The sequence below is a fragment of the Delphinapterus leucas genome, chromosome 11 (genome assembly GCF_059928025.1).
Source record: "Delphinapterus leucas isolate spDelLeu-1000000601 "Yukka" chromosome 11, BTC_Dleu_Yukka2, whole genome shotgun sequence".
Taxonomy (NCBI): domain Eukaryota; kingdom Metazoa; phylum Chordata; class Mammalia; order Artiodactyla; family Monodontidae; genus Delphinapterus; species Delphinapterus leucas.
In genome coordinates, this window is record NC_143139.1 from 60,894,498 (window position 1) to 60,918,967 (window position 24,470).

The window sequence follows — 24,470 nt, forward strand, 5'->3', positions numbered from 1 at the left end:
TCTTTATACTTTTATATAAAGAATATATGTGGCAACTGCTCTTAATTCTGAATTATTTTAACTGTTTCATTCTATCTACAGCTGCACATGATGTGAAATTTACAGGCATTTAATTTCCTTAGCTGTTAACAACCTCTTGATTTCAGTAAGGCAAAAAGTTTCTTGAGGAAAACAAACACAAACTATTACAGTATGTCTTACACTATATGGCTGAGAAAGCAAGGGAAAAGAGGTAGGAGATAAGGCAGAAATAGCAGAAAACTGGGTTATGCCTTAACAAGCTTTAAACTATCTGTAATTTTCATATCAACAGAGGAATTAAAGTACTATTTTAAAATACTTTTTTTAAAGTTTGTTTTAAATACATTTTTAAAATAAAATGATGGCTTACATCAAACACTTTCCAGCTGTAGATGATAGTACCTTATTATGCTGTATTTGAACCACTCACCAAAGTTCGGTCAGGTTCTCCATCTGCCAAACCAGTCTCCATAGTGAAAGAAGATAGGTTTACACTTCTCTTTCCATTAATATTTAGTCATCCTGTAAATCCTAGAAGAAGAAAATCATATGTATTAGTTCTGGTATAAAACTGTGATAAGTGGGAAATAAAGCATTAAGTATATAAGGAGAGAGAAATCATTTTAGGCTGAGGTTATTGGGAAATCCAATAATGGAAAAAAAAAAAACAGATTTTGCCATGCACCTTGAAGAATGGTAAAAGTTCAGCAAAAATGAAAGAAAATATTCCAAGTGAAGAGGACTAGCAAGAGCAAGGTTAAAGATATAAGACTGTTCAAAATGTGAAAAGATGATGAACCTACTTATAACTAAGGAAATAAAATTAGATTTTTTTTTCATTATTACATTGGCAAAAACTAAAAAGTGTGCTACCATCCAATGTTGGTGAGAACATAGGAAAATAGATGTTCTCATGCACTTCTGTGATAAGAATATAAATCAGAACAATTGGGGAGAGGACAATTTAAAATATACATGCTTTAATCCAGCAATTGCAAGGCTAGGAATTATTCCACAAATATATTATACAAATGCACAAAGACATAAATAAACATATCCAACGAAGTAATAGGTGAGGAAAACTGGAACCAGCCTTAATGTCAATCATTAGGGGCTTGCTTAAATTATACTACATACATACAATTGAAGAGCATGCTGCAATTTTTAAAAATGACTTAGTATCTGTATATACTAAACTAGAAAAGAAGACCACAACACATTAGGTGGAAAAAACAAAATGATAGAACATAATATATAAAATACTCTTTTTGTTTCTGAATTTTTCATTTTTACAATGAACATGTATTACTTTTACACTTTTTATTTTGAAAAGTCTTAGAAGTAGGTCTTCATCACTTTTCTTTTGAGCTTTTTAACTAACAAAGCCTCCAAGATGAACTCCTATAGTAATTATATATATTCAGAAGTCTCTAATAATCACTCTAATAATTCTTCCTTAAAACAGCTAACAAAATTAAAACAAGAAATAGGTACACTTCTAGTCATTTCCTGGAGTTCCAAATCATTTTCTTGTCTTTGCAAGTGTAAAAGGCTGCACTGAAATATAAATACAGGATGACCCATCCTGCGGATACGAGTCAGCCTCTTTCCCCAGCCAATCCTGTCATTGTCCAATGGGCTCATGAACAAAGTAGCCACCATGGTAGGGATGCAGGTTATGCATGGGTTTAGCAACATGGACCTCCACTCACCAAGACCAACCTGGCTACTGCCACTGCTGAGTGCCAAATCTACCAGCAGCAGAGACCAACACTGAGTCCCCAGTATGACACTATTACCTGAGGTGATCAGCCAGCTACCTGGTGACAGGTTGATTACACTGGACTGCTTCTATCATGGAAGAGGTAGTACTTTATTCTTACTGAAATAGATACTTAGTCTGTATACAGATTTGCCTTCGCTGCACAAAATGCTTCTGCCAAAACTACTATCCGTGGACTTACAGAATGCCTTCTCTACCCCTATTGTTCTACAAAGTACTGCTGCTGATCAAGGAACTCATTTCACAGCAAAAAAAAAAAAAACAAACAAAAAACTGTGGCAATGGGCTAGTGAATTCACTAGTCTTACCATATCATCCTGAAACAGCTGGCTTGATAGAACAGTGGAATGGCCTTTTGAGGACTCAGTGAGAGGACCAGCCAGATGGCAATACCTTGGGCGAGGATCTCCAAAAGGCTGTGTATGCTCCGAATGTCCGATATATGGTGCTGTTTCTTGCATAGCCAAGATTCACAGGTTAGGACTCAGAGGAAGGAAATGGAAGCGGCACCACTGACTATTTATTGACCCACAAGCAAAAATTTTTGTTTATTTATTTTTATTGAAGTATAGTTGATTTACAATGTTGTGTTAGTTTCTGGTGTACAGCAAAGTGATTCAGTTACACATATACATATACATATACATATACATATTCTTTTCCCTTATGGTTTATTACAGGATATTGAATATAGTTCCCTGTGCTATACAGTAGGACCTTGTTGTTTATCTATGTTCTATATAGTAGTTTGTATCGGCTAACTCCAAACTCCTAATTTATCCCTCTCCCACCCCCTTTTCCCTTTGGTAACTGTAAGTTTGTTTTCTATATCTGTGAGTCTGTTTCTGTTTCATAAATAAGTTCATTTGTGTCATATTTTAGATTCCACATATAGGTGGTATCATAAGGTATTTGTCTTTCTTTTTCTGACTTACTTCACTTAATATGATAATTTCTAGGTCCATCCATGTTGCTGCAAATGGCATTATTTCATTTTTTTTATGGCTAAGTAGTGTTCCATTGTGTATATATACCACATCTTCTTTACCCATTCATCTGTCAATGGACATTTAGATTGCTTCCATGTCTTGGCTGTTGTAAATTGTAATTAGAGTTTTCTCTGGATATGTGCCCAGGAATGGGATTGCTGGATCATATAGCAACTCTATTTTTAGTTTTTTAAGGAACCTCCATACTGTTTTCTATAGTGGCTGCACCAATTTACATTCCCGTCAACTGTGCAGGAGGGTTCCCTTTTCTCCACACACTCTCCAGCATTTGTTATTTGTAGACTTTTAAATAACAGCCATTCTGACCAGTGTGAAGTGGTACCTCATTGTATTTTTGATTTGCATTTCTCATACATAGCGATGTTGAGCATCTTCTCATGTGCCTATTGGCCATCTGTATGCCTTCTTTGGAGAAATGCCTATTTAGGTCTTCTGTCCATTTTCTGATTTGGTTGGTTTTTTGTTATTGAGTTGTCATGAGCTGTTTGTATATTTTGGAAAGTAAGCCCTTGTTGGTCACATTGTTCACAAATATTTTCTCCCATTCCATATATTGTCTTTTCATTTTGGTTATGATTTCCTTTGCTGTGCAAAAGCTTACAAGTTTGATTAGGTCCCGGTTGTTTATTTTTGCTTTTATTTCTATTGTCTTGGGAGAGTGACCTAAGAAAACATTGATACAATTTATGTCAGAGAATGTTTTGCCTATGTTCTCTTCTCGGAGTTTTATGGTGTCACATCTTACATTGAAGTCTTTAAGCTATTTTGAGTTTATTTTTGTGTATGGTGTGAGAATGTGTTCTAATCTCATTGATTTACATGCAGCTATCCAGCTTTCCCAACACCACTACTAGCAAAAGTTTTTGTTTTCTGTCCCCACAACCTTATGCTTTGGTGGTCTAGAGGTCTTAGTTCCAAAGGGAGGAACGCTTTCATCAGGAGACACAACAGTGATTCCACTGAACTGGAAGTTAAGCCTGCCACCCGCCCACTTTAAGCTCCCCATGCCTTAGAATCAGTAGGCAAAGAAGGAACTTACTGTGCTGGCTTAGGTAATTGACTCTAATTACCAAGGGGAAATTGGACTACTATTCCACAATGGTGGTAAGAAAGAAAATGTCTGGTTATCGGAGATCCCTAAGAGCATTGCTTAGGACTACCATGCCTTATGATTATATTCAATGGAAAACTACAATAGCCCAACCAAGGCAGGACTACTACTGACTCAAACCCTTCAGAAACAAAAATTTGGGTCACTCCACCAGGTAAAGAAAGAACTATGGCTATCTGAGGTGCTTGCTGAGGGCAAAGGGAATACAAAATGGGTAGTGGAAGAAGGCATTTATAAATACCAGCTACCACTACATGACCAGTTACCGAAATGAGAATTATAATTAGTTATGAGTATTTTTCCTAATTTCGTTATGAATATGTTTCTGTGTGTAGGCATCAAATAACTGTTTTCTTCCCTCTCATCTCCTTGTCATATAACATAAGATACACTGACTTTACATTATAGTATTTAAGTACTGTTAAATATTTAAGTTATAGGATATCAAGGAGAGTGAACATCACCCAAGGACTTTGCAGCCTGCCCTGCAATTTCAGGCTTGCCAGCCCCCACAATCACAGAAGCCAACTCCTTAAAATAAAGTCACTCTTTCTCCCCCTCTCTCTTTCTGTATACATGTATATCCTATTGGTTCTGTTTCTCTGGAGAACCCTGACGAATACAATATGTATGTGTGCATTCATATCTTGTCCATATAAATATAGATATATATATCTCATCGTTCATTCTCACCGCCTTCTGTGCTCTCCTTTGTATCCTCTGTATCACAAAAGCTAAAAGTATGAGAACTCCACTTTGCAAATATCTTTGCCCCTGGAATTTATGTGATTTACATTCAGCAAATGCAATGCATTTGCACAATATTTGGAAGGCAGAAGAGAGACAGAAACAAGGCCATTTTTCTTCTGAATGCAGTAGACACCTGGACTTTAACAGACATGAGGTTTTACAGTAATCACCAAATGCTCCCCTGCCAGTTCGCTATGTTGGTACTACCAGGCAGCCATAATCAGCAGCAGCAGTGACTAATCTGAAAGCTTAGAACAGCCTTTCAGGCTCCAAACCTCCAGCTTTTCCAAAAAATTTTAAGAATTTAATTCCCCTTACTAATTTCCCTTTTGCCCTAAGTACCTATAGTGATTTGTTGTCCTCAATGAACCTGGCCTGACAAATTTTTTAAAAACTAAATATTTAAAATATATTGTACAGGCTTCCCTGGTGGCACAGTGGTTGAGAGTCCGCCTGCCGATGCAGGGGACACGGGTTTGTGCCCCGGTCCGGGAGGATCCCACATGCCGCCGAGCGGCTGGGCCCGTGAGCCATGGCCGCGGAGCCTGCGCGTCCGGAGCCTGTGCTCCGCAACGGGAGAGGCCACAACAGTGAGAGGCCCGCATACCGCCAAAAATATATATATATATATATATATATATATATAGTACATTAGACAGTAATCAGGGCTGAGAAGAAAAAATTAGGAAGTGAGCAATTATATATGTCACAGTAGTAGGGAGGATTTTAGATAGGAACGACTGAGTCAAGATCTCAGTAACATGAGGGGGGTGAGTTGCTCAAGTATCTAGAAGACCCTCCCAGGCAGAATAGGAAACAGCAAGCACAAAGACCCTAAGGCAGGAGTATGTGGCATGTTTAAAGAACAGCAAGGAGACTAATATGGCAAGTGGAATAAGGAAGAGAGCAGTTAGCAATGAGAACAGGAAGATAACTATGTTCCAAATCATAGAGAGCCTAATAGGACAGAAGGACTTTGACTTACACTCTGAATGAGATGGGAAGCTATCTTCAGAAAGGAGAGCAAAGAAATAACAGAATCTAACTTATGCAGGACCACTCTGGCTGCTGGCTGAGAATAGATTACAAATTGGAAGACCATTGCTATAATCCAGGCAAGAGACCATGGTGGCTTGTGCCAGAACAGTAGCAAGAGGTGTGGTGAATAGTATCAAATTCTTTAAATACTTTGAATATAGAGTCAAAAGGATTTGTTGATGAACCAGATGTAGGGTGTGAGTTTAAAGAGAAGTGGAGGTAGGACTTAGGAGGTCTGTGCCCCGAGGAACTGGAAGAATGAAACTGCCACTAACAGATTTGGAGTACATTATGGAAAGACTTGAAGAGGAAAGAGATGAATATCAGGAGCTCCTTTTGGATATATTCACTTTGAGATGCCAGTTAGACATCTGAATAGAGATACCAAGTAGACAGTTGGACCTACGGATGTGAGGTTGAGGAGGAGCAGTCAGGCTAGAAATGTAAACTGAGAGTCAGCATATAGATGCAATTTAACACCATAAGACTAGATGAGATCTCCTTGGGAATCAGTGTAGACAGAAAAGAGGACTGAGTTCAGAGCCCTGGGGTATTCAATATCAAAGAATCAATATTTATAGAATAAATGAATAAATCCAAATTTTTGCTTTTCAATTTTCAGGTCAACTCAACATAATTACCTTATGTAAAGACAAAATTACTCTATATAAAAAGCAATCTTGAGAAAGAAGAAGAAAGCTGAAGGTATCATGCTCCCTGACTTCAGACTATACTGCAAAGCTACAGTAGTCAAAACAGTATGGTACTGGCACAAAAACAGACACATAGATCAATGGAACAGAACAGGGAGCCCATAATAAACCCACTCAACTATGGTCAATTAATCAACGAAGGATGCGAGAATATACAATGGGGAAAAGACAATCTCTTCAGTAAGTGGTGCTGGGAACATGACAGCTACACATAAAAGAATAAAATCAGAACATTTCCTCACACCATATACAAAAATAATTAAAATCAAAATATATTAAAGACCCAAATGTTAGACCAGAAAACATAAAACTCCTAGAAGAAAACACAGGCAGAACACTCTTTGACATAAATCACAGCAATATTTTTTGGACCTGTCTTCTAAGGCAAAGGAAACAAAAGCAAAAATAAACAAATGGGACCTAATTAAACTTAAAAGAGTTTTGCACAGCAAAGGAAACCACTGACAAAATGAAAAGACAACCTACTGAATGGGAGAAAATATTTGCAAATGGGGTTAATCAGTAAGGGGTTAATAAGCTCGTACAACTCAATGTCACAAAAAGTAAAATAATACCACCCAATTAAAAACTGAGCAGAAGGCCCAAATAGACATTTTTCCAAAGAAGACATACAGATGGCCAACTGGCACATGAAAATATGCTCAACATTGCAAATCATCAGAGAAATGCAAATCAAAACCACAAGATATCACCTCACAATCTGTCAGAATGGCTATTATCAAAAAGACCACAAGTAACAAATGCTGGTGAGAATGTGGAGAAAAGGGAATTCTTTTACACTACATGTAAAAGAATTCCAACTAATGGTGGGAATGTAAATTGGTGCAGCCACTAAGTAAAACAGTATGCAGGTTCCTCAAAAAACTAAAAACAGAACTACCATATGATCCAGCAATTCCACTCCTGGGTATACACCCAAAGAAAACAAAAACACTAATTTGAAAAGATACATGCACCCTATGTTCACGGCAGCATTATTTACAATAGCCAAGATATGGAAGCAACCTAAGTATCCATCAACAGATGAACAGATATGGTATAAATACATACAATGGAGTACTACTCAGCCACAAAAAAAGAATGAAATTTTGCCCTTTGCAGCAACATGGATGGACCTGGAGGGTATTACGCTCAGTGAAATAAGTAGACAGAGAAAGACAAATACTCTATGTTATCACTTTTTGTGGAATCTAAAAAATAAAACAAAAAATGAACACAACAAAACAGAAACAGACTCACAGATATAGAGAACAAACTAGTGGTTACCAGTAGAGAGATGGAAATGGGAGGGGTAAGATAGGGATAGGGAATTAAGAGGTACAAACTACTATGCATAAAATAAGCTACAAGGATATATTGCACAGCACAGGGAATATAGCCAATATATTATAATGACTTTAAATGGAGCATAAACTATAAAAGTTTTGAATCACTATGTTGTACCCCTGAAACTAATATAATATTGTAAATCAACTACATTTCAATGAAAAAAATTTAAATAAAATATACAATGACAAAAAGGAAATTTCAAGTAGTAAAAACAGTCCAAACACCCTAAAAAAAAATTCAGCACTGAATATGATAACTGTAGTTTTTCTGTAGTTATCTTCATCCAATTAAGAAACTTCCCGTCTATTATAATTTTCATGAAAAGTTTAATTTTTAATGACTAGGCACTAGTTTTTGTTAAGTACATTTACGACTCTATTGAAATGAATGCATGTATTTTTTCCTTTGCTATCTTTTTGTGATTATATTGCTTGATTTATTGAATATTAAACCTTTCTTGCATTTCTGGAATAAATCACACTGGAACATGGAAGAAAAAAGCAAAGAAGACTCACACATATACACATAGTAAAAATCAAATCATAACATGACTGAAAAAAGGGAGCAGTCCTCAAAAAAGGAAAAATAGAACACCAGGGCTTCCCTGGTGGTGCAGTGGTTAAGAACCCACCTGCCAATGCAGGAGACATGGGTTCAAGCCCTGGTCCAGGAAGATTCCACATGCCACGGAGCAACTAAGCCTGTGTACCACAACTACTGAAGCCTGCACTCTACAGCCTGCGAGCCACAACTACTGAGCCCATGTGCCACAACTACTGAAGCCCGTACGGCTAGAGCCTGTGCTCTGCAGCAAGAGAAGCCACCGCAATGACAAGCCTGTGCACTGCAACAAAGAGTAGCCCACACTCGCTGCAACTAGAGAAGCCACGCACAGCAACGAAGACCCAACACAGCCATAAATAAATAAATAAATATTTATTTATTTTAAAAAAATAGAACAACCATATAATCTAGCAATTCCACTCCTGGGAAAATATCTGGAAAAAAATAAAAATGCTAATTCAAAAAGATACATGCACCCCAATGTTCATAATAGCACTATTTACAATAGCCAAGATATTGCACTTGGGAGCAACCCAAGTGCCCAACAACAGATGACTAGATTAAGAATACGTGTGTGGTGTGTGTGTGTGTGTATATATATATATATATATATATACACACGTATATATACAATGGTGGTGGTGTGTGTATATATATGTGTGTGTGTTTTTACATGCAACGGAATATTACTCAGCCATAAAAAGGATGAAATTTTGCCCTTTGCAGCAACATGGATGGACCTAGAGAATACCATGCTTATTGAAATGTCAGAAAGAGAAAGACATATACTGTGTGATATCATTTACATGTGGAATCTGAAAAAGAATACGAGTAAATGTTTATCCAAAACAGAAGCAAACTCACAGATATAGAAAACAAACTTGTGGTTACCAAAGGGGAAAGAGAAGGGAGAAGGGACAAATTAGGGGTATGGGATGAACAGAAACAAACTACTATGTAGATACGCAACAGGATATACTGTATAGCATAGAGAATTACAGCCATTATCTTGTAATAACCTATAATGGAGTACAGTCTGTAAAAATATTGAATCACTATGCTGTACACCTGAACATAATATTATAAATCAACTAGACTTCAAATAATAATAATAATAAATTAAAAATTAAAAAGGGAGCAGGGAAAGAAAGATAAGTGCCCTAAATTCCTCACTGTTGAAAAACGGGAGTTAAGATAAGAGACACTACCAACATATCAAGAAACAAGTTTTTAGTATTTCTTTGAAATCAAACACTAGAACTAAAAACGTGTAACAAAAAATCCTAGAGGGAGAGGGTGATTGACTGGAAGCTTAAGGTATAAGCATACTAATTTCCCCATCTTTCAGAGTTTAAAGCTAGAGATGTTTAAATGATAATAAATCTGGGAATAAAAAAGTATATTTTTTAAAGGTAAAACAGTAATTAAACACAGACCTAATGGTGGTAGGCCCTAGGGAGTAGGCTTGAAGAGAAGAAAGGCAGTCTCCTATTTTAACTCCTTTTAAACAGTGTGTGTTGCTTGTATAACCAAAAAGAATGTGTAAGTTTTTTGTAAAAGAGTACAGTGCATCACAATCCTGACAACTCCTTTCTCCAAATTGCCAAGCTAAAGCTAGGCCTGCATCCCAATTTGAACATAATTACTAGCTAAATTCAAAGTTTAAAGAAGACTCTGTTCCCTCTTGTGCTCCTTTGTTATCAGTCTAGACATTGCTTAGGGAACTGGTGCCTCACTGTCTATTTACACTTTAACAAAGTTCCTAGAGAAAGAATTTTTATAAAAATCTTCTCTATTTTGGGCTTGAGTTGTTATTTCAGTCACAGAAAGAACGAAGGAGCATCTACTAAGTAAGGCTAATGGCTTTAACATATGTCATTTAACCATAACAACCTCATGACGCTATATTGAATAATGGCTGTCTCAGTTACAAGTTGTATACAATTAGGCTGTGGCTTACTATCTCACAGGATGCCCCAGAAGTTTTTTGTTTTGTTTTCTTAAATGCTTAAGTTATAAAAACAAATATGCTCTAAAGGTAGACTGCCTATCAATGAATATACCATACTTCTAAAGAATAGCACTACCTTCTTATCACTGGAAATTAGGATTAAATTCACCAATCTTAATCTCATTCATTGTCAACTTGATTAAAAAATTAGATTGCAAATAAGAGTAATTTGGTCTAGCTAGTCTGAACTAATCTACAGTATTTACACTAGGTTAAATACTAAAGGAAAGTCTAATATAATGAGAAATTAATTACACAAATGTGACAGGTCCCCAAAAGCAAGCTAGCACCAACATCTTATTCATAAGCAGTTTAAAAAGTGTATATATATATATATATATATATGCATGCACTTGCGCGCGCACACACACACACACACACACACACACACACGGACTGCTTTATTAAAGCAGGCTGTCTATCCAAATGGCTTCCATCAAAATTATTGTAAAACAGTGTAGTACATATTTTTCATAAAGTATATTAATATTTTGGCACCTATGAATTAAGTTAAGATTTCCTCCATTCTAAAATATAACAGCGATGATAATGATGGTAATAAGACTGGGAGGCAAGCAAAAAGCTGGAATGGGCAAGGGGGAAGCGGGATAGGAGTGTGCAGGGCAAATTATCCTACTGTGGCTGTACAACCCCAGGGAGACAGATGAGGAAGACATGTCAGGGAGACAGAGAGAAGAAACAGACTGAATGAGTCAGACCAAGTCTTGGAACAGGGAAAGGCATTAAATTACCTAAGGATATAAAGATGAAAGGAAGGAAAATATCTGGATGACTCCTCCTATCCGGATTTCTCTGGAGTATGTAGGTATGTAGGTATTCTCAAAGCACTGCCCCTCTTAAAAAACCCTCATTAAAATTACATTATTTCACAAATATACTATGCCTATATGTATGTCTATTTCACAGTGATTATAATCTAGTTTGCATTTATCTAATGACTGCCTGACAACATATTAAAGCCCAATCAATTACTTAAATTCTGAACTAGAAGGGTGCCCAAATACTTTTCTATCTCTGATTTGTAAAATTCATTGAACAGTTCAACCAGATGCACTGTTTTAGATAGATATATGTGTATATAGATGTAATACTGTGATTTGTAAGAAATGTATGTAATTGGTCATTCAAATGACCTAATATATATATTTCAGATATATTTGGTCTTCATCCACGGTTCCTGGCTCACAGCTCCCCAAACCCTTGGAATCTTCTGGACAATAAGAATAATGGGGTAATATTCAATCTCTTGTCCTCAGTTACTTAAAACTCTTCAGGGGAGGTGACTTTTGGATCCCACCCAAGGGTGGGGGCTGGTTGCCAGGAGACCCAACCATGCGATTAGAGGGTTGGAACTCTCAGTCCCACCCCTTGATTTCCAGGGAGGAGAGAAGGGCTTGAGATTGAATCAATATCCATTGGCCAATGATTTAGTCAATCATGACTATGTAACGAAGCTCCCATAAAAACCCAAAAGGGCAGCTTTTTGGTCCCCATTTTTCCCCCCCGAGAGCTTCTACTTCTGGGAACCAGACTTCCCCGTGCTACCATGCTGGGCTCCAAGCTCCGCAAGGACAGAAACTCCTTCGTTCAGGACCTTGTGCTATGTATATTTTTATCTGTCTGTTGATTCGTATCCTTTAATATCTATTTATAAAACATCAATAATCTAGTAAGTAAACAGATTTTTCTAAGTTCTATGAGCCATTCTGGCAAATTAATCAAACCCAAGAATGGAGTCATGGGAACCTCTGATTTATAGCCAGACAGTGAGAAGTCCAGGTAACAACTCGGACTTACAACTGGCATCTGAAGTGGAGAATGGTCCTGTGGGACGGAGCCCTCTACCTGTGGAATCTGATTCTATCTCCAGGTATACAGAATCAGAAATCAGGAGAATTCTCAGACATCCTGCTGGTGTCAAAAAATTGTTTGTTGTAGTGGGGAAGCCTACACCCACACCCACACCCACAAAATGGAATCAAGTCTGGGAGCCCTTTTCAACTTTAATCATCCATACAAGTGACAAGGGTTACTTATAAAAAGCACAAAGAAAAATGTACTAAAGATTTTCTCGATCTGTTGCTTTACAAAATACACACTGTTTATGTAGAGTCCAGCCAAAATTAAACTGTAAGCACTTTGCCCAGAGGAAAACCAGTGTTAGCCTAAGTTCAATGAAAACCAGGAAATCACTATTACTAAATTTCTGGCAAGGTACAAAACAAATTCCATTTCCCATTATCTCTAGACCAACCACTAATATACATAATTCATAAAATTTATGGTTTATAATTCCTTAATATCTACTGTTGCTTCATCATCAGTTATATTTCCTTTGTAGGGCTCAAAACACATTCATCAAATATTTATTTACGTCTTGTCCCATAGGAGATACCGTTCTAGATTCTGGACATATAAAGAATACATATCCTGTCCTAGCTGAAAGAGAGCAAAATAAACTAGTATACTACTACGTAATGAGCCTATGACAAAGGAATGTGCATGTTACCTTCAGGAGCACATGAGGATATTAAAATCAGATTTCTGGATGTGGTAGAGTGAGAGTACCCCGCCCGCCCAGAAAAAACCCTTGCAAACCCCTTTACGTTAAAAGTAAACAAATTAACTACCAGAAATAAAATATATAAATGAACCTAGTATTAATTAAATAATGAATTAATTAATTAATAACCTAGTATTAATTAATGAAGAACATTTCATAAATATTTACAATCTTTGCAGAGGCTCCGGACGCGCAGGCTCAGTGGCCATGGCTCACGGGCCCAGCTGCTCCACGGCATGTGGGATCTTCCCAGACCGGGGCACGAACCCGTGTCCCCTGCATCAGCAGGCGGACTCCCAACCACTGCGCCACCAAGGAAGCCCAATATTTACAATCTAAAGTGCTTTCTTATACAGCCTATTTTGAACTTAGGTTTATTTTTTTAGGTTCATTTGTTTGCCTTTAGACTTAGTCAAAAACAAAACTAGTTTACATGATCTTCCAATTGACATATAATTCTACAAAAGAATAAAGTAAAAAAGAGGGGCATTAGAGGAGATTGGTTCAAGATGGCGAAGTAGAAGGACGTACTCTCACTCCCTCCTGCGAGAGCACCAGAATCACAACTGCTGAACAATCAACAACAGGAAGACACTGGAACTCACCAAAAAAGATACCCCACATCCAAAGACAAAGGAGAAGCCACAATGAGACGGTAGGAGGGGTGCAATCACAATAAAATCAAATCCCATAACTGCTGGGTGGGTGACTCACAAACTGGAGAACACTTATACCACCGAAGTCCACCCACTAGAGTGAAGGTTCTGAGCCACACATCAGGATTCCCAACCTGGGGACCCGGCAACGGGAGGAGGAATTCCTAGAGAATCAGACTTCGAAGGCTAGCAGCATTTTATTGCAGAACTTTGACAGGACTGGGGGAAACAGATATTCCACACTTGGAGGGCACACAAAAAGTAGTGTGAGCATCGGGGCCCAGGGGAAGGAGCAGTGACCCTATAGGAGACTGAACGAGACCTAGTGTTGGAGGGTCTCCTGCAGAGGTGAGGGGAGGCTGTGTCTCACCGTGAGGACAAGGACAATGGCAGCAGAAGTTTTGGGAAGTACTCCTTGGCATGAGCCCTCCCAGAGTCTGCCATTAGCCTCACCAAACAGCCTGTAGGCTCCAGCGCTGGGTCGCCTCAGGCCAAACAACCATAGGGAGGGAACCCAGCCCCACCCATCAACAAAAAAGCAGATTAAAGTTTTACTGAGCTCTGCCCACCGGAGCAACAGCCAGCTCTACCCACCACCAGTCCCTCCCATCAGGAAACTTGCACAAGCCTCTTAGATAGCCTCATCCACCAGAGGGCAGACAGCAGAAGCAAGAAGAACTACAATCCTGCAGCCTGTGGAAGGAAAACCACATTCACAGAAAGACAGACAAGATGAAAAGGCAGAGGGCTATGTACCAGATGAAGGAACAAGATAAAACCCCAGGAAAACAACTAAATGAAGTGCAGATAGGCAACCTTCCAGAAAAAGAATTCAGAATACTGATAGTGAAGATGATCCAGGACCTCGGAAAAAGAATGGAGGCAAAGATCAAGAAGATGCAAGAAATGTTTAACAAAGACCTAGAAGAATTAAAGAACAAACAAACAGCGATGAACAATACAATAACTGAAATGTAAAATACACAAGAAGGAATCAATAGCAGAATAACTGAGGCAGAAGGACGGATAAGTGACCTGGAAGACAGAATGGTGGAATTCACTGCTGTGGAACAGAATAAAGAAAAAATAACAAAAAGAAATGAAGACAGCCTAAGAGACCTCTGGGAAAACATTAAATGCAACAACATTCGCATTATATGGCTCCCAGAAGGAGAAGAGAGAGAAAGAACCAGAGAAAATATTTGAAGAGATTATAGTCGAAAACTTCCCTAACATGGGAAAGGAAATAGCCACCCAAGTCCAGGTAGCACAGCGAGTCCCATACAGGATAAACCCAAGGAGAAACATGCTGAGACACACAGTAATCAAATTGACAAAAATTAAAGACAAAGAAAAATTATTGAAAGCAGCAAGGGAAAAACGACAAACAACATACAAGGGAACTCCCATAAGGTTAACAGCTGATTTCCCAGCAGAAACTCTACAAGCCAGAAGGGAGTGATGTACTTAAGTATATCATGATATACATGATATACTTAAAGTGATGAAAGGGAAGAACCTACAACCAAGATTACTCTACCCAACAAGGATCTCACTCAGATTCGATGGAGAAATCAAAAGCTTTACAGACAAGCAAAAGCTAAGACAATTCAGCACCACCAAACCAGCTCTACAACAAATGCTAAAGGAACTTCTCTAAGTGGGAAACACAAGAGAAAAAAAGGACCTACAAAAACAAACCCAAAACAATTAAGAAAATGGTCACAGGAACATACATATCGATAATTACCTTAAACGTGAATGGATTAAATGCTCCAACCAAAAGACACAGGCTCCCTGAATGGAGACCCATATATATTCTGTCTACAAGAGACCCACTTCAGAACTAGGGACACATGCAGACTGAAAGTGAGGGGATGGAAAAAGATATTCCATGCAAATGGAAATCAAAAGGAGTAGCAATACTCATATCAGATAAAGTAGACTTTAAAACAAAGACTGTTACAAGAGACAAGGAAGGACACTACATAATGATCAAGGGATCAATCCAAGAAGATATAACAATTATAAATATATATGCACCCAACATAGGAGCACCTCAATACATAAGGCAACTGCTAACAGCTATAAAAGAGGAAATCGACAGTAACACAGTAATAGTGGGGGACTTTAACACTTCACTTACACAAATGAACAGATCATCCAAACAGAAAATTAATTTCCAAAACAGGAAACACAAGCTTAAATGACACAATAGACCAGATAGATTTAATTGATATTTATAGGACATTCCATCCAAAAACAGCAGATTACACTTTCCTCTCAGGTGTGCACGGAACATTCTCCAGGATAGATCACATCCTGGGTCACAAATCAAGCCTCAGTAAATTTAAGAAAATTGAAATCATATCAAGCATCTTTTCTGACCATGCTATGAGATTAGAAATCAATTACAGGGACAAAAATGTAAAAATCACAAACACATGGAGGCTAAACAATACATTACTAACTAACCAAGAGATAACTGAAGAAATCAAAGAAGAAATCCAAAAATACCTAGAGACAAATGACAATGAAAACACAATGATCCACAACCTATGGGATGCAGCAAAAGCAGTTCTAAGAGGGAAGTTTATAGCAATACAATCCTACCTCAAGAAACAACAAACATCTCAAATAAAAAATCTAACCTTACACCTAAAGGAACTAGAGAAAGAAGAACAAACAAAACCCAAGTTAGTAGAAGGAAAGCCATCATAAAGATCAGAGCAGAAACAAAGAAAACAATAGCAAAGATCAATAAACCTAAAAGCTGGTTCTTTGAGAGGATAAACAAAATTGATAAACCATTAGCCAGGCTCATCAAGAAAAAGAGGGAGAGGACTCAAATCAATAAAATTAGAAAGAAAAAGTTACAACAGACATAGCAGAAATACAAAGCATCCCAAGAGACTACTACAAGCATTTCTATGCCAATAAAATGGACAACCTGGAAGAAATGGACAAATTCTTAGAAAGGTATAACCTTCCAAGACTGAACCAGGAAGAAATAGAAAATATGAACAGACCAATCACAAGTAATGAAATTGAAACTGTGATTAAAAAATCTTCCAACAAACAAAAGTCTAGGACCAGATGGCTTCACGGGTGAATTCTATGAAAGATTTAGAGAAGAGCTAACACCCCTCCTTCTCAAACTCTTCCAAAAAATTGCAGAGGAAGAAACACTCCCAAACTCATTCTATGAGACCACCATCACCCTGATACCAAAACCAGACAAAGATACTACAAAAAAAAGAAAATTACAGACCAATGTCACTGATGAAAGTAGATGCAAAAATCCTCAACAAAATACTAGCAAACAGAATCCAACAACACACTAAAAGGATCATGCACCAAGATCAAGAGGGATTTATCCCAGGAATGCAAGGATTCTTCAGTATATGCAAATATATCAATGTGATACACCACAGTAACAAATGAAGAAGAAAAACCATATGATCATCTCAATAGATGCAGAAAAAGCTTTTGACAAAATTCAACACCCATTTATGATAAAAACTGTCCAGAAAGTGGGCACACAGGGAACCTACCTCAACATAAGAAAGGCCATATATGACAAACCCACAGCAAACATCATTCTCTATGGTGAAAAACTGAAACCATCCCCTCTAAGGTAGCCATGGCAATCAGAGAACAAAAAGAAATAAAAGGAATACAAATTGGAAAAGAAGAAGTAAAACTGTCACTGTTTGCAGATGACATGATACTATACATAGAGAATCCTAAAGATGCCACCAGAAAACTACTAGAGTTAATCAATGAATTTGGTGAAGTGGCAGGATACAAAATTAATGCACAGAAATCTCTTGCATTCCTATACACTAATGATGAAAAATCTGAAAGAGAAATTAAGGAAACACTCCCATTTACCATTGCAACAGAAAGAATAAAATACCTAGGAATAAGCCTACCTAGGGAGACAAAAACCTGTATGCAGAAAAGTATAAGACACTGATGAAAGAAATTAAAGATGATACCAACAGATGGAGAGATATACCATGTTCTTGGATTGGAAGAATCAATATTGTGAAAATGACTATACTACCCAAAGCAATCTACAGATTCAATGCAATCCCTATCAAATTACCAATGGCAATTTTTACAAAACTAGAACAAAAAAATCTTAAAATTTGCATGGAGACACAAAAGACCCGGAATAGCCAAAGCGGTCTTGAGGGAAAAAAACAGAGCTGGAGGTAGCAGACTCCCTGACTTCAGAGTATACTACAAAGCTACAGTAATCAAGACAATATGGTACTGGCACAAAAACTGAAATATAGATCAATTTAACAGGATAGAAAGCCCAGAGATAAACCCCCACACCTACGGTCAACTAATCTATGACAAAGGAGGCAAGGATATACAATGGAGAAAAAAGAGTCGCTTCAATAAGTGGTGCTGGGAAAACTAGACAGCTACATGTAAAAGAATGAAATTAGAGCACTCCCTAACACCATACACAAAAATAAACTCAAAATGGATTAGAGACCTAAATGTAAGAGTGGACACTATAAAACTCTTAGAGGAAAACATAGGAAGCACAGTCTTTGACATAAATCACAGCAAGATCTTTTTTGACCCACCTCCTAGAGTACTGGAAATAAAAACAAAAACAAATGGGACTTAATGAAACTTAAAAGCTTTTGCAAAGCAACAGAAACTACAAACAAGATGAAATATTTTCTCAGAATGGGAGAAAATATTTGCAAACGAATTAACGGACAAAGGATTAATCTCCAAAATATATAAACAGCTCATACAGCTCAATATTAAAAAAACAAACAACCCAATCCAAAAATGGGCAGAAGAACTAAAGAGACATTTATCCAAAGAAGACATACAGATGGCCAAAAAGCACATGAAAAGCTGCTCAACATCACTAATTGTTAGAGAAATGCAAATCAAAACTACAATGAGATATCACCTCACACCAGTTAGAATGGGTATCATCTGAAAATCTACAAACAACAAATGCTGGAGAGGGTGTGGAGAAAAGGGAACCCTCTTGCACTGTTGGTGGTAATGCAAATTGATACAGCCACTATGGAGAACAGTATGGAGGTTCCTTAAAAAACTATAAATGGAATTATCATATGACCCAGCAATCCCACTACTGGGCATATACCCAGAGAAAACCATAATTCAAAAAGACACATGCACCTCAATGTTCACTGCAGCACTATTTACAATAGGTAGGACATGGAAGCAACCTAAATGCCCATCAACAGACGAATGGATAAAGAAGATGTGGTACATATATACAATGGAATATTACTCAGCCATAAAAAGGAATGAAATTGGGTCATTTGTAGAGACTTGGATGAATCTAGAGGCTGTCATACAGAGTGAAGTAAGTCAGAAAGAGAAAAACAAATATCTTATATTAATGCATATATGTGGAACCTAGAAAAATGGTACAGATGAACCGGTTTGCAGGGCAGAAACTGAGACACAGATGTAGAGAACAAACGTGTGGAAACCAAGGGGGTAAGTGGCAGTGGGTGGTGGTGGTGTGATGAATTGGGAGATTGGGATTGACATATAGACACTAATATGTATAAAATGGATAACTAATAAGAACCTGCTGTATAAAAAAATAAATAAAATAAAATTCAAAAACTCAAAAACAGTAAAAAAGAACAACTGAAGTAATATCTAATTACTACATAGTTTATTTTTCTTAAAAATGGGTGTGCAAAAGGGATAGATTAGAAAATTAATTTCCTAGTTTGAAAATAAACTTTAGATACATCAAGATTCTATCATGTCTATAAAACACTGGACATTCTGCGGAGTTGGATACAGAGAAAAAATTATTTATGAATGACAGAACATGACTCACTTAAAGTCATATAAGCTTCTCTAAAGACATCAATCAACGCAACCTTCAGAAAGCTGCATTAAGGCCCCTCTTACTATACATTCATGCTTCCGCTTTTAAAACCCCAAGAGAAGAAAAAAATCATACCAAAGTAAACTATGGAGCTCCATGTGTTTTAAAAGAAATAGCAAAATACAAATGAACTTATTTACAAAACAGAAATAGACTCACAGACACAGAAAACAAACTTGTGGTTACCAAAGGGGATAGCAGAGTGAGGGGGAGATAAATTAGGAGTTTGGGATTAACATATATCTACTACCATATATAAAATAGGTAAACAACAAGGGCCTATTCTATAGCACAGGGAACTATATTCAATATCTTGTAATAACCTATAATGGAAAAGAATCTGAAAAAGAATATATATATGTATATATACATATATAACTGAATCACTTTGCTGTACACTTGAAACTATCACAACATTGTAAATCATCTATACTTCAATTTAAAAAAAAAAGAAATAATACCAAAATAGCCCATAGAAACAGTAACCAACCCAGTAGCAACCAGACCCCGACGCACAGTCTGTGGTCTCTAAACAACATTTCTCATTAAAAGACACCAGGGCTTCTTGAAGAAATGGCATATTCCAGATCTAAGACAACAAATGTACGAGATGAGCCTAGAGTATCTTGTATTCCAGAGAGCAAGAAAGCTATCAAAGACTATTGGAGTCACATAATGAAGACTCAGGGGCCAACTTGAAGGGGCTACCAATAGCCAAAGAAAGGAAAAGTTAAGTCCTGAAAAAAATGAAATAAATTAAATGGATACAGAAGCTTTGAACAGTGGATTTAAAAACTTGATTAACTGACCTATAAATTCCACTGCACCCAACAACCGCAATATATTCTTTTCAAATATACATATTTCCAAATTTGACTACATGCTGGGCCAAAATGCAAGTCTCAAATAACTTGCAAAATGTTGAAAACATGCAGACTGATCTCTGACCACAATGCAATTAAGCTAGAAATCACTAACAAAAACTAAACTAGAGGGCTTCCCTGGTGGCGCAGTGGTTGAGAGTCCGCCTGCCGATGTAGGGGACACGGGTTCGTGCCCCGATCTGGGAAGATCCCACATGCTGCGGAGCGGCTGGGCCCGTGAGCCATGGCCGCTGAGCCTGTGCGTCCGGAGCCTGTGCTCCGTAACGGGAGAGGTCACAACAGTGAGACGCCCGCGTACCACAAAAAAAAAAAAAAAAAAAACTTAACTAGAAAATCTCCATGTATTTTGAAATTAATTAAATATACCTCTAAATAAGCTATGGATTAAAAAAGTAATCACAGTGGCAATTAGGAAGCAACAAGGAAAATTAAGTTTTTAACTAAATGATAATAAAAACACTGTTTATCAAAACTTGAGGTATGCAGAGAAAATTTACAGCTGTAAAAGGCAGTTTGAAAACTAAAGAACTAATCATCATTTCAAAAAATGTGAAAGAGGAGCAAATTAAACCTAAGAAAGTAAAGGAAGGAAACAAAAAAGCAGAAATAAATGACATAGAAAACTAAAATACAAAAAAGGAAATCAACAAAGTTAAAAATTAGTTCTTTGAAAAGAATAAAATTAATGAATGCTAGGTGAGACTAAACAAGGAAAAAGAGTAGAAATAATCAATAGTATGATTGATAAAGAAGACAAAACAACAAATCCTCCAAACATTAAAAACATCCTAAAAGGAAATTATAAATACCTCTATACCAGTAAATTTGAAAATTTATAATGGACAAATTCCCAGAAAAATTCAACTTACTGAAACTTCTGCAAGAAGAATCAGAAAATCAAAATAGTCCTATTGAAACCATAATAAAAAAAAAACTTTCCAAAAAAGAAATATTATCTATTTATTAATGTATTCATTCATTTGTATTTTTCTATCATCTGGTACTTTGTTTGAAGAATGGTAATTAATATCTATTATAGTTCTATGTACCATACAAACAGATTATATTTGCTGAGATAGATGACAATGGTAAATTTCAAATACTTGCCTTCAAGAACCTAAAAAATCAAAATGACATACAAGGAGCTTATGAGTCTAATAACCACCAGAAACAAGAATGACAGTTTCCCCTCTCTACCTCCCACACACCCTCCTACAAAACATCTCAGAGACAACAACTTTAAACAAAAGGCTGCAAGACCCCAAATATAGGACATTTGTTTTAGAAAGCTTTGTTATGAACTTCCTGGCATAAACAGACATGCCAAATGTTTGAAAATGAATGAATGAACTTGAAAAATACATTCTCACACTAGTTCTAAAAAGGAACAGACAACAGCAAATAGACTCCATTTCTCCTCTAGTGCAGAGTTGTTTCCTCCTCTGTGCACTCAAAGTGCTTCTAGCACGGAACTGATCACACTGTATTTCTAAATATTTGTTTACCCACCTGCCTCCCCCATTTAGATCCAAAGCTCCATGATGACATTCAATTTATACAAATTAATGAGTTGCCTGATAGGCGTCAGGCACGTGCTACCTTCTGGAGAATCAAGGTGCACAAAACATACACGGTCCATGACCACCTGAGGTCATGTGAATCTTCTCATGGGAAATGATGTTTTAAGCTGAGACCAGTCAGCTTTGTTAAGTGGATGTGAATTTTAGTTTTAACCTAAAAACATGTGCCTTCTGGGAGGGATAAATTAGGAGGTTGGGATTAACATAGACACACTACTATATATATGATAGGTAATCAATAAGGACCTACTATATAGCACAGGGAACTCTACTGAATATTCTGTAATAACCTATATGGGAAAAGAATCTGAAAAGAATAGATACATGTACATGTATAACTAAATCACTTTGCTGTACACCTGAAACTAACACAACATTGTAAGCCAACTATATTCCAATATAAAAATTTTTTAAAGAATATAAAAAAATAAAAACATGTGCCTTCTAAGTACCCTACCCACATTTAGATAAAGGTAAGACTGAAAAACAGATAATACCTTACTTATGTCAGGTAGAAAAATGAGATTCCAAATAGTGTCTTTCAACTGATCAGTTTTGCACTGACTTCAATATTCATTGTACTCTGACACCACGTCTTTTATCACAATTGTGTAAAACTTATGACAGAGAGTTAACAGAAGTAGAGTAAAACTCAGAAGAAACACAAGACGTTCTTGAATTAATGGAAAGATGCCATAGGTCAGATCACATTCTCAAAACACACCTCCACGCATTAAAAGCCCATAATAAAATGACTAACACACAACAAACATTAGTTCTGACTGCAACACTGGAACTATAAAAGAATGACACCTTTTGATCACAGAAGCATCCGGTAAAAAAGTACAGAGGATTTTCTCCTCCTGGAGTCATCACAAATTTATTTCTGAAAGGGACTATGGGGCATAGAAACAAATGGCTAAAAATTTAGTCCAAAAAGGTATCATACAGAATTTTTAAAACTTGATTTGAAACTAGTTTCATTCAAACTGATTTATATATGTAGACAGAACCAATGTTGTAAGAGATACAGATAGATAAATTATGGATGGATGGATACATAGATAATCCTCAAAATGTCATTATTTTCACATTATTTTCTTCTTTGCATTTAATAGTATATTGGGATAGTAGGAAACATCAGGGGACAAGCAGAGTCTCAACAACAGCAGCAAGAGACAGGCTAATGTTTGATTTAGAGCGGTGTTTCTCTAAGTATGGTCTGAGGAGCACCCCCATCATAAGCATATTGAGCACTTGTTAAATATGCAAATACCCAGGCCCCTCTGTACATATTAAATCAGAATCTCCAAGAGTGCAGCCTGGGATTCTGCATTTTAACACACTTCACATTAAAACTTGGGAACTCCAGGTTTCAAGTACAGACTCTGGAGTCAGACTTTCTGGATTCAAAATTCAGCTCTACTGAATAGTTGTTTTACCACAGGCGAATAATTCTGCATCAGTTTCTTCATCTGCAAATTAGGGGTGATGATAATAATAGTACCTAAGTCATAGGATTATAAAAGAACCAAGTGAGTTGACATAGAAAGTCCTCAGAACTGTGTTGGGCACAATATAAGTGCTACCTATACAAATGCAACAGGCATAACTAAGTTAACCAGGCTCCAAATTACTATCAATATTTTTTTAAAAACACACAATATATCTCTAAAAATTAAAACTGTTCAGCAGTGTACTGGCACATCTCATACCACCATACCAAATACTGGTAGACATTGCCACAAACTGTTTCATCCTTATGTTCATTATCAAGGCATGCACTTTCCCTATCCTGATGTAGCATGATGAGATATACAGAATATTAGTAAACCTCATTTCAAGTCCACACCTCTCTTGAAAACTAGCTGTGGACCTTTAGACAAACTATTTTATATCTCTGGAGCTCAATTTCCTCATAAGTAAGATTATGAAACTAAAATGGTCATTACTAAGACTTCTTGCAACTCTAATATTCTACAATTTAACAGCCAGCAGTTTTACCACTTGTGTAACTACTGCTGACATAATCACTGCAATGTAAAAGAATATAAATTGTAAGGTACCATCTCAACTTTAAGAGCCATACTAGACCTTCCTTCAGAGTAATATATTAAGGGGAAAAAAGAACGTGAGGCAACTTACAATAATCACAACAAATCAATGAAGTACATTACAGTTTTCTAAGTTTTTTCAAATTCACCTGAGATCTTTTACCCTACATGATCAGTACAAATAGCTCCTCAAGAAAAAAAAAAAAAAATCAGGTCAAGTAGGTAATCAAAGCAATATTTATCTATCTTACATATTTTATTACAACTGAAATACATTTTCTCTCTCTCTGTCTCTCTCTCTCTCTCCAATCCTTTAATGGAAAGGCATTTTCACTGAGTATGGATCTGCAGATTAGAACTGAGCATCATCTTCCTTGCCTAAACCACAGCTATAACACATTGTCTGAGATCGCTATGGTCAGTTCTTTAAAATGAAACAAAACT

At 36.8% G+C, this 24,470-nt stretch overlaps 1 protein-coding gene across 6 annotated transcripts in view; it reads right to left on the bottom strand.

The window, feature by feature from the left end:
- Positions 1-24,470, bottom strand: part of OSBPL8 (oxysterol binding protein like 8) — a 195,713-nt gene that overhangs the window by 134,976 nt on the left and 36,267 nt on the right. For 5 of the 6 annotated variants that reach the window (XM_022559910.3, XM_022559907.3, XM_022559908.3 and 2 more), the window contains one exon: positions 452-552. In XM_022559910.3, the coding sequence (XP_022415618.1) occupies positions 452-493 (42 nt within the window). In that variant the 5' untranslated portion in view covers positions 494-552. The other variant, XM_089921060.1, reaches the window with a different exon arrangement.